This window comes from Pelodiscus sinensis, chromosome 4 (genome assembly GCF_049634645.1).
Source record: "Pelodiscus sinensis isolate JC-2024 chromosome 4, ASM4963464v1, whole genome shotgun sequence".
In the NCBI taxonomy this organism is placed as follows: Eukaryota; Metazoa; Chordata; order Testudines; family Trionychidae; genus Pelodiscus; species Pelodiscus sinensis.
Genome location: NC_134714.1, coordinates 126494886 through 126506828, shown reverse-complemented (window position 1 = coordinate 126506828; position 11943 = coordinate 126494886). Strand labels below are relative to the sequence as shown.

Genomic DNA, 11943 nt, shown 5'->3' with positions numbered 1-11943 from the left:
AAAAAATAGGAAGGAAAACTTGTTGAGGGGGAAAAAAAGCCAAAATGCAAATGCAGCCCCTTTAAAAGCTGTGCTGGGAGTGGGGGAAAAAAAGCCGTGCCACACTGGGAACAGGAAAAAAAGTAAATGCCGCACATCCCATCAGAAGCCAAGCTGCCCCAGGAAAACAGGTGCCGGTATGCACAGGGGAAATGGGTACCTTTTCTGTGGGCTGGGAAAATAGGAGATGGTATGCTGTTCCGGGCCATACCGTCACAAAAAAAGCACTGCATAGACACACCCGGGGTTTCTCCTCCATTCCGGCTGGCTGTAATGGAAGCATTTCTTCAGACCCTGCTTACATCGGTAAGGGTGGCTTTCTGTGCTATCTGTCCCCTAAGGCTAGGGTTGCCAGGTGTCTGGTTTTGAATGGGACAGTCCGGTATTTGAGCTTTCTGTCTGGGATAGGGTTACCAGATGGCTTTCAAAAAAATACCAGACACACATGATCTCAGATGGGGGGAGGGGAGGTGCGGACCAGCTGGGAGAGGAGCAGTGCTGGCTGGGCAGAGGTTGAGGGGAGCGGGGCTGGGCGAGAGAGTTCGGGGAGAGGGGGAGAACTGGCTAGCGGGAAGCAGGGTTGGCCAGGAGTGGGGAATTGGGGCTGGCCTGAGGAGATGCGGGGAACCAGCCTGTGGGAAGCAGGGGGGGAACCAGTTGGCTGGCCAGGAGGGGATCAGGGAGAGTGGGGATGGCTGGGGGGAGGAAGCGGAGGGAGAGAATTGGCTGGCAAAGGGAGTGGGGCTTGCTGTGAGGAGAAGAGCCGGGGGGGGGGACCAGCCGACGGGGAGCACGGCTGGCCAGGAGGAGGTCAGAGGGAGAGAATTGGCCGGCGGTGAGTGAGACTGGCCAAGGGAGAAGAGCTGGAGGATTTATCAGGAAGGCGAAAGCACAATTGGAATTGCGACAAGCAAGGGATGTGAAGGATAACAAGAAAGGTTTCTACAGGCATGTTAGCAAGAAGAAGGTGATCAGAGAGGGTGTGGAGCCCCTACTGGATGAGGGAGGTACCCTAGTGACAGAAGACGTGGGGAAAGCTGAAGTACTCAATGCTTTCTTTGCCTCTGTCTTCAAGGAGAAGATCAGCTCCCAGACTAATGCGCTAAGGGACGCAATATGGGACAAAGGTGGACAGCTCTTGGTGGGGAAAGAACAGGTTAGGAACTATTTAAAAAAGCTAAATGTATATAAGGCCATGGGTCTGGACTTAATACATCCGAGGGTACTGAGGGAATTGGCAAATGTCACTGAGGCGCCTTTGGCCATTATCTTTGAAAAGTCGTGGAGATCGGAAGAGATCCTGGATGACTGGAAAAGGCAAATGTAGTGCCCATCTTTTAAAAAGGGAAGAAGGACGATCCAGGGAACTATAGGCTGGTCAGTCTTACCTCAGTCCCTGGAAAAATCATGGAGGGGATCCTTAAGGAATCCATTTTGAGGCACTTGGAAGAGGGGAAAGTGAGCAGGAATAGTCTAGTCAGCATGGATTCATGAAGGGCAAGTCATGCCTGACCAATCCAATTAGGGGGGAGGGATAGCTCAGTGGTTTGAGCATTGGCTTGCTAAACAGAGGGTTGTGAGCTCAATCTTTGAGGAGGGGATTTGGGGCAAAAATTTGTCAGGGGTGGTACTTGGTCTTGCTGTAAAGGCAGGGGACTGGACCCAATGACCTTTCAAGGGCCCTTCCAGTTCTAGGAGATAGGTAATCTCATTAATTTAATTTTAGCTTCTATAATGAGGTAACTGGCTCTGTGGATATGGGAAAATCAGTGGATGTGATATACCTTGACTTTAGCAAAGCTTTTGATACACAACAGTCTTGCCAGCAAGTTAAGGGAATGTGGATTGGATAAATGGACAGTAAGATGGATAGAAATCTGGCTAGAAAGTCAGGCCTAGTGGGTAATGATCAACGGCTCAATGTCAGGATGGCAGTTGGTTTCTAGCGAGGTGCCCCAAGGTTCGGTTCTAGGACTGGTTTTGTTCAACATCTTTATTAATGACCTGGATGAGGGAATGGTTTGCACCCTCAGCAAGTTTGCGGATGACACTAAGCTGGGGGAAAGGTAGATCTACCAGAGGGCAGGGATAGGGTACAGAGTGACTTAGACAAATTGGAAGATTGGGCCACAAGAAATCTGATGAGGTTCAACAAGGACAAGTGCAGAGTCCTGCATTTGGGATGGAAGAATCCCAAGCATTGTTACAGGCTGGGGACCGACTGGCTAAGTAGTAGTTCTGCAGAAAAGGACCTGGGGATTACAGTGGATGAGAAGCTGGATATGAGTCAACAGTGTGCCCTTGTAGCCAAGAAGGCTAATGGCACATTAGGTTGCATTAAGAGAAGCGTTGCCAGCAGATCCAGGGATGTGATTATCCCTCTTTATTCGGCTATGGTGAGGCCACATCTGGAGTATTGTGTCCAATACTCTTCCCAATTCTACCCAATTACAGGAAGAATAGGTCTATTTAGTCTGCAGAAGAGAAGAGTGAGGGGGGATTTGATAGCAGCCTTTAACATCCAGAAGGGAGGTTCCAAAGAGGCTGGAGAAAGCCTGCTCTCAGTAGTGACGGATGGCAGAACAAGTATGAAATTTGATCCTCATTAGTATATCCAGGTGAACTTCTTCTAGTCTGCTTCGTCATTAAGTTTTGCTATTATCCATAAAACTGAAGCCATGCTCATAGTTAGCACTAGAAACTTGAAATGTTGCACATCTATCCACCCATTGGGACACTACACTGCATTGGTCTGCATGCTGTAGAATTTAAATCGCCATTTCCTGGAACTTTCTCACCAGCTTTGCTTCATATTTCTCTGCAATTATGTACAGGGGGTCCATGCTATAAGTCCAAGATACATTCCAAAAAACTTGGACTTTTAGCGAAACAACTTAAAGCGAGGATTTTTTTTTTCCATGGCTGACTTCCATTTAAGCAAATTGAGGGGAGTGTTTTCAACGACTTATAGCAGGGAATGAAAGGACTTATAATGCATCAGTTCCTACAAACTTCGATAACTTTAGTGTGGAACAGATATATACCAAGGTAGTTTACAGTGGGAACCCCTGAACTACTTCTCTTCCTCCGCAATTTTTGGGCAGATGCCCTCACATGATTCACGTGCAACATTTTTCTGTATTTGTCAACTAGCTTGCTAATGTTTCCAGTGCCAAATTCACACCTGATTTCATTTGATGAAAGTGAGGTGAAATCAAAAGGTGCCCATTCGTTTAATTCATTCTCTGCAAACCTCTTATTCAGATGAACTCCTAGCAGGGAGATGAAACTTGGAATCGGTTCACTATGGAATTGTTCATCTGCTGTGCTTGATGAGGTTATCTTTTTCATAATATTGCTCTAAGGCAGTGGTCACTAACCAGTAGATTGGGATCTACTGGTAGATGTCAGAGCCTCTGTCAGGGGATCCTGACTGGTTTGGGCAGGAAGGTCTCAAACACTGGCACTTCAGTTACCTCTGCCCCACTGTCATGCTGCTCCTGCCCTTTGCTTTGAAGCTGCCCACATCTCCCCTTCCTAGGAGCTTCCTGCTGGTTGTGCAGGATGTAGGAGGCAGAAAGGAGGGTGCTGATGTCTGGGTGTCCCTCCTCCCCCCACTCCTGTACCCTGTCTCCATACAGAGGCTACGTCTAGACTGGCATGATTTTCCGCAAATGTTTTTAACGGAAAAGTTTTTCCATTAAAAGCATTTGCGGAAAAGAGCATCTAGATTGGCACGGACGCTTTTGCGCAAAAGAACTTTTTGCGGAAAAACGTCCATGCCAAATCTAGACGCGGTTTTGTGCAAGAAAGCCCCGATCGCCATTTTTGCCATCTGGGCTTTTTTGCGCAAAACAGTTTTTAGCTGTCTACACTGGCCCTCTTGCGCAAATACATTTGCGCAAGAGGGCTTTTTCCCAAACGGGAGCAGCATAGTATTTGTGCAAGAACACTGACAATCTTACATTAGATCGTCAGTGTTCTTGTGCAAATTCAAGCGGCCAGTGTAGACAGCTGGCAAGTTTTTCCACCTGGAAAAATTTGCCAGTCTAGACGCAGCCAGAGAGACGTGGATGGAAGAGCTTGGCAATGCAAATCTGTCACTCAAATACTGTCTCTCTCTCTGGCTGTCTCACAAGAACCAACTGCCCTTCCCTCTGCCCTCCCAACCTAACACACACCTTGTGGGGCGGAGGGGTTGTTACTTCTTTTACTGCTTGCAAAGGGGGGTATTTATGGGTTTTGACTGGTCTGTGCATTATGTAATTTTCATCTCTCTCTCACTCTTAATCTGTTGAGTTGTGAGTTCTAACAAGCCTAACCTGTTGTGCCTGAGTAATTCTCCCTCTGGTCATTGCTGCTCCTAGAAGTGGCTGGCATGTCCCTGCAGCCCCGAGAAAGGCAGAGTAGGGGGTTTCCAGAGACACTGCTCCTGCATCTCCCATTGATCAGTAACACGGAACTGTGGCCAGTAGAAGCTGTGGGCTGAGTGCCTGTAGATGAGGGGTAGCACATGGCACCATCAAGCCATTGCTGTACATGCCAGCTGCTTTCAGGAGTGGGGCAGGGCCAGGGTAGGAGTAAGCCTGCCTTAACCCCACTGCTCCACCACCTGGAAGCCATCTCAGTTAAACAGTGTCCAGCCAGAGCCTGCTCAATGAACCTCTGTCCCAGCCTTGAACCTCCTCCTGCACCCAACCTCCTGCCCCAGACATTAGTCCCCCTGCACCCAAACTCCTTCCCACAGCTTGCACCCTGAAACCTATCCTGGACTCCAATCTCCTGCCCTGGACTAAGCCTGGAGCCCCTCCCACATTCCAAAGTCCTTGACCCAAGACCAGAGCCGGCACCCCAACCCCCGACCCCAGCCAGCTGAAAGTGAGTGAGGATGGGGGAGGAAGAGGGATGGAGTGAGCAGGGGGAGGCCCCGGAGAAAAGGTGGATCAGGTCAGGCCCTCAAAGAAGGACTGGGAAGGAAGTGCTGCAGGGCTATTTGGGTTTGAGGTGGATCTTACATTGCACTGAAATTGAAAAAGTGATGTTGTGGCTAAGGAGGTTGGAGAGCACTGCTCTAAGAGCCTGTTTCTCGGAGGTACGGCCCTCTCATCTGGCAGATCCAGGCCCTTGCTAACTATACAGCTGCCATTGGTAAAGAGCTCTTCTGAAAGCATTTGGTCAGTTCTGCTAATTCATGTAAGACATTTAATACAGCTACCGTGAAATGGTAATTAGTGTAAGAGAGTTTATTCAGGCTGTACATTGCTATTGGGCCATTATTTTATGAGATTTCCCATTCAAAATATGTAGGAAGAGTCTCCTTATTACACATTAAAGCACTTACAGTAAAATGTCTAAATAGTCACTTTACTTCATTTGGAGGTTCAAATGATACAGTCTCGTTTTCTTTGACTCAAATTGTCCTCTTCGGACTGAGGAGCTGCAAAAGACCTTATAAAGGGTCTTCAAAAGTGTCTCTACTGTCTTCATCTTTGGCCCTTGGTTCCACACATCAACTAAACCCAGGTCTTCTCGATGGGCCATGCAGTGTTGTGCTGTTAAATGTGGGATGCGCTGAGTTGTGTGGCAACACTCTTGTTTTTCCCTAACGTGCTGCAGCACCGTCTGAAGTGAACATCACCATTTTCATCAACTCCAGTTTATTCCAGTTGTAAAAGTTGTATTTTTTGTTGGAGCAACTTCAGATGGCGCTACACTGAGCTCTCCCTGCTCTGGGCTCTCTCCATCTTGCTCGCTGGACCAGTGGCATTTTTTTATGATGCTGCAAATGGAGAAAAAAACGTGTCACAGCAAGTTTGTTCTCTGCCTGCACTTGGCAGGCGCTGGGTGCACAACCTGCACAGGGACTGGCAGGGACATCCTCCGCACCTGGGTAATGGACGATTGCTTGGAAAACGTGCCCAAGAAGATCCTCCCTAGAGAAATGCAGTTAGTGACCATAAGACATTGAGATTCTGAAGTGGATCTAGCCCAGCCCAGCCCAGCTCCTGTAAACTCACAGTTTGGGCCGCAGGGAGGAAGGCAGGTGAGGGACTGCTCATTGCCACTGTTGATTGATTAGACAGGATTATGCTTTTTCTCTCCCACTATTCTCTGTCTCTCCTTCTTCCCTTTTTCCCCCTTGTTATTTCCTGACCATCCATGGCCAGCCAACATCCTGTCCCATTTCTGTCTCTCTCTCCTTGTCTGTCTGTCCAGCTCCCCCCCCCCCCGGATTTAATTCTGTCTCTGCCACCCCTGGGCCTTTCTCCATGTCTCTCTCTGTCCTGAGCATCCCCCAAAGCCATTGGGATTGGCTGGTCCAGGCGAGGAGTTTGGGGAGTGGCTGGAGTGAGCAGTGATAACATTGTGCTGGGGTGGGGGTTCAGTTGTTGATTTCCCCATCTGCTCTCTGGCAACAGGCATGTGCTTTTCCAAGCAAAATGTTTCTACAGCGGACGCACTTTTTCGCCATCCCTGTAAACCTCGTTCTATGAGGCATGTGGGTTATGTCAACAAAGCAGGTTTTTCCAAAATTTGGCATCATGTTGCTGTTCCACACCTCCAAAAAGCCTCTTTTAAAGGAAATTGGAAAAAGATCATCAGTCTGAATACTGCAAATTGCAAATCTTTTTCTGTTTTAACTCTGCAGTCTAGACGTAGCCAGAGAGAGGAGAGCACTGAGCGCAGAGATTAGAGAACGAGGTGGCCTGGTTCAGGAGAGAAGCCATGTGCAGCACTGGGGACCCGGGACCCACTAAGGGAATCTGAGCTTCACCCAATGCATACACCAGCATAGTAAGGAAAGCGAGACAAGGGAACGGGCTTGGTGTTTATTGCGGTGTTGAGATTTGTGTATGTCGTGCACTCACTACAGCAAAGAGGGATTGATCTGAAACCCTTTTGCAAAGCCCGTGTGTGCATTTGCTTCACTTTCCAGTCCCCTGAAGAGTTGCACGGGAAACCCTGTCTGCTCATACAGGTCTGGGACATGGTGTATCTAAGCTTGAAAGATACCAGGGATGGATATAAAATGCCATGAGGCAGACTCCATCTTACCTTCAGTTCTGCTACTGATTCCAGATGCAGCCTTGCAAGGGACAGAAAGCCGGAGAGAATCATGGGCCCATCCTGACATAGGATGTACACCAAAGACTTTCAAGATACCAGTTTGTAACATTTCTGCTAAGAGCCTGTGTTGAGAACTTGGTGATTTGATGCACGTAACGTATTCTCCTTAACAACCTTAGTCTCATGCTTTTCTTTCTTTTAGTAATAAACCTTTAGATTTTAGATTCTAAAGGATTGGCTCAGCATGATCCTGTGGGTAAGATCCAAAGTAAAAATTGACCGGGGATTTGTGGCTCGTTGTTTGGGACTGGAAAATCTTGTTTGGAATTAGTAAGATTGGGTTCTATAACCCCTCACCTGTGTGGTAGGCCTGGGGCTGGGGTGAGCTGGGGTGTCTGAAGGGTTTTGCTCAGTGTACAAGTTTGGGACCTGTTTGACAAGGTCTCCGGTCTGGCGCTGTAAAGAGCCCTTGTTTTGAGCACTTCAACCTGAGCAGACGCTCTCTGGGGTGCTCAGGCCCATACCGGTCTGTCACACCTGTATTTAGCAATATGAGCTTGAAGAACTGGTGCTTAAAATTTCACGTTGAAGAGATGGAAATGTGTCAATCTTTTAATTATACTGTGGTGTCAAGGCAGTGGATCTCTCATGGGGACTGGTCCGGGCTAAGGATAACGGTGAGGTGGAAGTCGCTAAAATCCCTGTGGAATTCTTCAAGGATCTCCTTCCCATGGCTCCATATGATGAAGATATCGTCATTGTAGTGTAAGTTGATTAATGGTTCTACAGAAGGAGAGCTGAGGAAAAGTTTCAGGTCAGCCATAAAGATGTTGGCATATTGTGATACCGTGTAGGTGCCCATCGCTGTATCTCTGTCGTTAAGATTAAATTGTCCCCAAATTGGAAATAGTAGTGGGTGAGTTCTAATCACCCATTCCACCACAAGACTGAGTTTCAGCATTTTACTGCAGAGACATGGAATTCAGTGAACAACTGTTGTTTATATTTGATAGTTTGCGGTTTGGACTTCAATTTTGTCATTGCTCCAGCTTTCTTGACCCTCATTGATGATAGCCTGTCTATGTCTGGGCTGACTGCTCTTGTCCAGACAATTTCCTGTGACTGAGTCTCTGATTGGCACCAGTTCTTAGACAATAAAGTAGAATCTTACATGACAGCTGATTAAAGAAGAAAGATTTTTTTCCCGATGATTTCGATAAACAATTGTTCCTGACTCTTTTTTCCAAGGAAAATGTTAACTACTGAGTGACAAATTAAAACCAGATTATTTGAATTCTGAAATTTCAGCATCCTTGCTTGTGGGATGGAGAGTTCAAGTGTCTCCCATTCCCATTTTTCTCCCTGACTAGACTACAACTCCCATGTTGCACCACAGTCTTCCCCCTTTGGAAAGAAGTGGTAGTTGGTCATGCTAGGCACCTGGATGTAGTGGGAGATTTAGTTCTGTAGGATGGCCTGGCCCATAGAGAATGGCAGCATAAGACAACTCAAACTAAAATTCCTATGAAGTACTAAAGAAAAATAAAAACATTGTAGTTTATAACTCACATATTTCCATTAGGGATGTTTAGTTTTCTGACAAAAAATCCAAAAGTGCAAGGAGAATGGACATTAAAACAAAAAAGAACAAAAGGAGCTGATAGACTCATAGAATCATAGAATACTGGAAGGGACCTTGAGAGGTCATCGAGTCCAGTCCCCTGCCCTCATGGCAGGAGCAAGTACTGTCTAGACCAGTGGTCCCCAAACGTTCGGGTCTGCCGGGAGCTCAGGGGCGGGGCCGTGCATGTGCCTCGCGCCCACGCCACGCGCCCATGGCCAGGCGCCGCACTGGGGACCAATGGTCTAGACCATCCCTGATAGACATTTATCTAACCTGCTCTTAAATATCTCCACAGATGGGGATTCCACAACCTCCCTGGGCAATTTATTCCAGTGTTTGACCACCCTGACAGTTAGGAATTTTTTCCCAATGTCCAACCTAAACCTCCTCAAAAATTTCTCAACAAAAATCAACAGATACAGGAAATGTTTCACCCTCCCCCGTGCTGCGTTTCTTTTTACCATAACAGCTTTCTACTATACCAATCACGTCTAATTTAATCAGAAGCCAGCCATTTCCTTCACTTTTAGAGGAAGAGGAGCAATGTACAGACCCTGTCATTACTGGATATTATAAAACCACACTGTGCATCTCAGACCTCGAAATTCTGTAGTTTCTGTGTCTCGCCCACAGTGTGGGCAAGACGGTTCTCTGCCAACACTTGCAAGCACTGGCTGCAAAAGCTACTCAGGGACTGGCAGGGACATATTCTACATCTGGATAACAAACGATTGCTTGGAAAACGTGGCCAAGAAGATTCTCCCCAGAGAATTGCAGTTAGTGACCATGAGACATTGAGATTCTGAAGTGGATCCAGCCCAGCCCGGCTCCTGTAAACACGTAGTTTGGGCCCCAAGGAGGAATTCCGGTGAGGGACGGATTCACTACTCTTTGCTACCATTGATCAGACAGGATTATTCTCTTCCTCTTCCGCTATCCCCTCTCTCCACTTCCCCTGCATGCTGTTTCCTGACCATCCATGGCCAGCCAACATCCTGTCCCATTTCTGTGTCTCTGTCCTTGTCTGTCTGTCCAGCTCTCCCTCTGGGTCTAATTCTCTCTCTTCCATTTGCTGTCAGTCCAGGCTGCTCCTCACCCCTGGGCCTTTCGCCATGTTTCTCTCTGTCCCCAGATTCCCTCTCCCCGCCCTCCTCCGCAAGCCATTTGGGATCAGCTGGTCCAGCGCAAGAGGCAGAGGAGGGGTGGAACAAGTAGTGATAACACAGCACTGGGGTGTGAAATGCTGATTCGCCCTTCTGCTCTCTGCCAATAGGCGTGTGCGAGAAAGGTGCAGCGGGGGACACTGGCATCCCATATCAGCAGTTCCATGATGGCTGAGCTGAGCACAGAGTCCCTGCCACCAACAGCCTCTGGCCGGGATTACGGATATATATATAATGACACAAAAGTCAATGCATTCCACGTGAATTATGCCCCTCCAGTGATCATCAGCTACATCACTCTGATTATCTGTCTGTTGGGGCTGGTGGGGAACGGGATCGTCCTCTGGTTCCTGGGCTTCCGCATGAAGAGAAACGCCTTCACCATCTACGTCCTCAATCTGGCCATCACCGCCACTGTCTTCCTCCTCTTCTCGGTTGCCCATCTTACAGTTTATTTGCTAGAATATATAGTTTGCGAGTGTACTCCAATATTTGAAATGTTATTACTGTTTACAAGTCATTTGACGTACAGCACCAGCCTGTACCTCCTGATGGCTATGAGCACGAAGAGGTGTGTGTCTGTGCTCTACCCCATCTGGCACCGAAGTCGCCGGCCAAGGCACTTGTCTGCCATTGTGTCTGCCCTGCTCTGGGCTCTCTCCTGCCTGCTCTGCTGTCCTGTGGCTGTTTTATGTCTAGATCCCTTTCAGAAAAGCTGCATCACCTCCCTCCTCCCCATCAGTGTTCTGAATGTCCTGATATTCACCCCCGTCATGGTTCTGTCCAGTCTGACCCTGTTCATCAAGGTGCGACAGAGCTCCCAGCGGCGCCCGCCCGGCAAGCTCTATGCCGTCATCCTGCTCACCGTCCTCTTCTTCCTCCTCTTCACTCTCCTTCAGAGCCTCCACTTCTTCATCTGCTACTGTAACGTATTTGAGCACAGAGCGATATTTCACGTGCTGGCCTGTGCAAGCAGCAGCATCAACCCATTTATCTACTTTCTAGTCGGGAGCTATGGGAAGCGGCGATTCTGTGGCTCTCTCAAGGTCGCGCTCTAGTGGGTTTTTGAAGAGCTGAGAGATTCCGGAAAAAGCAAAGACACTCAGAGCACAGACCTAAAGGAGACAGTGCCTCCAGCAGGCCAGGCTGGAGACCCTGATCTGGAAATGGAGGTTTCCCGCCATCCTGAAATCAAAGAACTTTGGGAAAGGTCCTGACAGGACTTGCTAATCCGTCTCCATCCTGACTCGGAGCAGAGTCCTGCCCTAGAGCGGATCGCCAGGGCTCTGTGCCGGTGTAATGACACCAGTGGGTCTCATGGGACCAAACCCCACTCTCACTGGTCACAGACCAGAAAGACTATGGGTATGTCTACACTGCCATCCTAGTTCGAACTAGGGTGGCTAATGTAGGCATTTGAACTTGCAAATGAAGCCCGGGATTTAAATGTTCCGGGCTTCATTTGCATATTCCTGGGCGGGCACCATTTTTAAATGCCCATAGTTTGAACTACCTGCCCGTGGCTTGCAGGAGGAATAACGGTAGTTTGAATTAGGAGCTTTAATTCAAACTACCTAGTCTGTGCCGCATTTAGCCGCAGGCAGGTAGTTCGAACTACAGGCATTTAAAAATGGCGCCCACCCGGGAATATGCAAATGAAGCCCAGGATATTTAAATCTCGGGCTTCATTTGCAAGTTCGAATGCCTACATTCGAGTTCCAACTAGGATGTCAGTGTAGACATACCCTGAGTGATGTGAGCTGAAACAGGAATGGGTAGAAATCGGTAACTACAGCATTTTATTAACATCAGCAGAACTGAATTATATGGGGCCTGTGTGTTTAGTCCTGCCTTAATCTTTGTATTTATGCCCATCAGTGTGAAAGAAGCTATTTCCATATATTTGCATATATATTTGCATGTCTATGCAACCACTCTTAAGTTGAGGCCCTCGGCATGTGCTGTGAGTATCATTGTGGCCCCCGGAGCTTCTAAAGTTGAGGAGCCCTGCTCTAATAGAAACAAAACCCGTATCTAATGTGTCTGCAG

General features: G+C 48.0%; 1 protein-coding gene across 1 annotated transcript; it reads left to right on the top strand.

The window, feature by feature from the left end:
- Positions 1–3921: 3921 nt before the first annotated feature.
- Positions 3922–11301, top strand: LOC102448750 (proto-oncogene Mas-like). Its single transcript, XM_075928501.1, has one exon. The coding sequence runs from the start codon at positions 10059–10061 to the stop codon at positions 10950–10952; it is 894 nt and encodes a 297-aa protein (XP_075784616.1). The 5' UTR covers positions 3922–10058; the 3' UTR covers positions 10953–11301.
- The last annotated feature ends 642 nt before the right edge of the window (positions 11302–11943 follow it).

Excerpts from the sequence above, each read along its gene's own strand:
- LOC102448750 (XM_075928501.1), top strand. The coding sequence starts at position 10,059 with ATGATGGCTGAGCTGAGCACAGAGTCCCTGCCACCAACAGCCTCTGGC.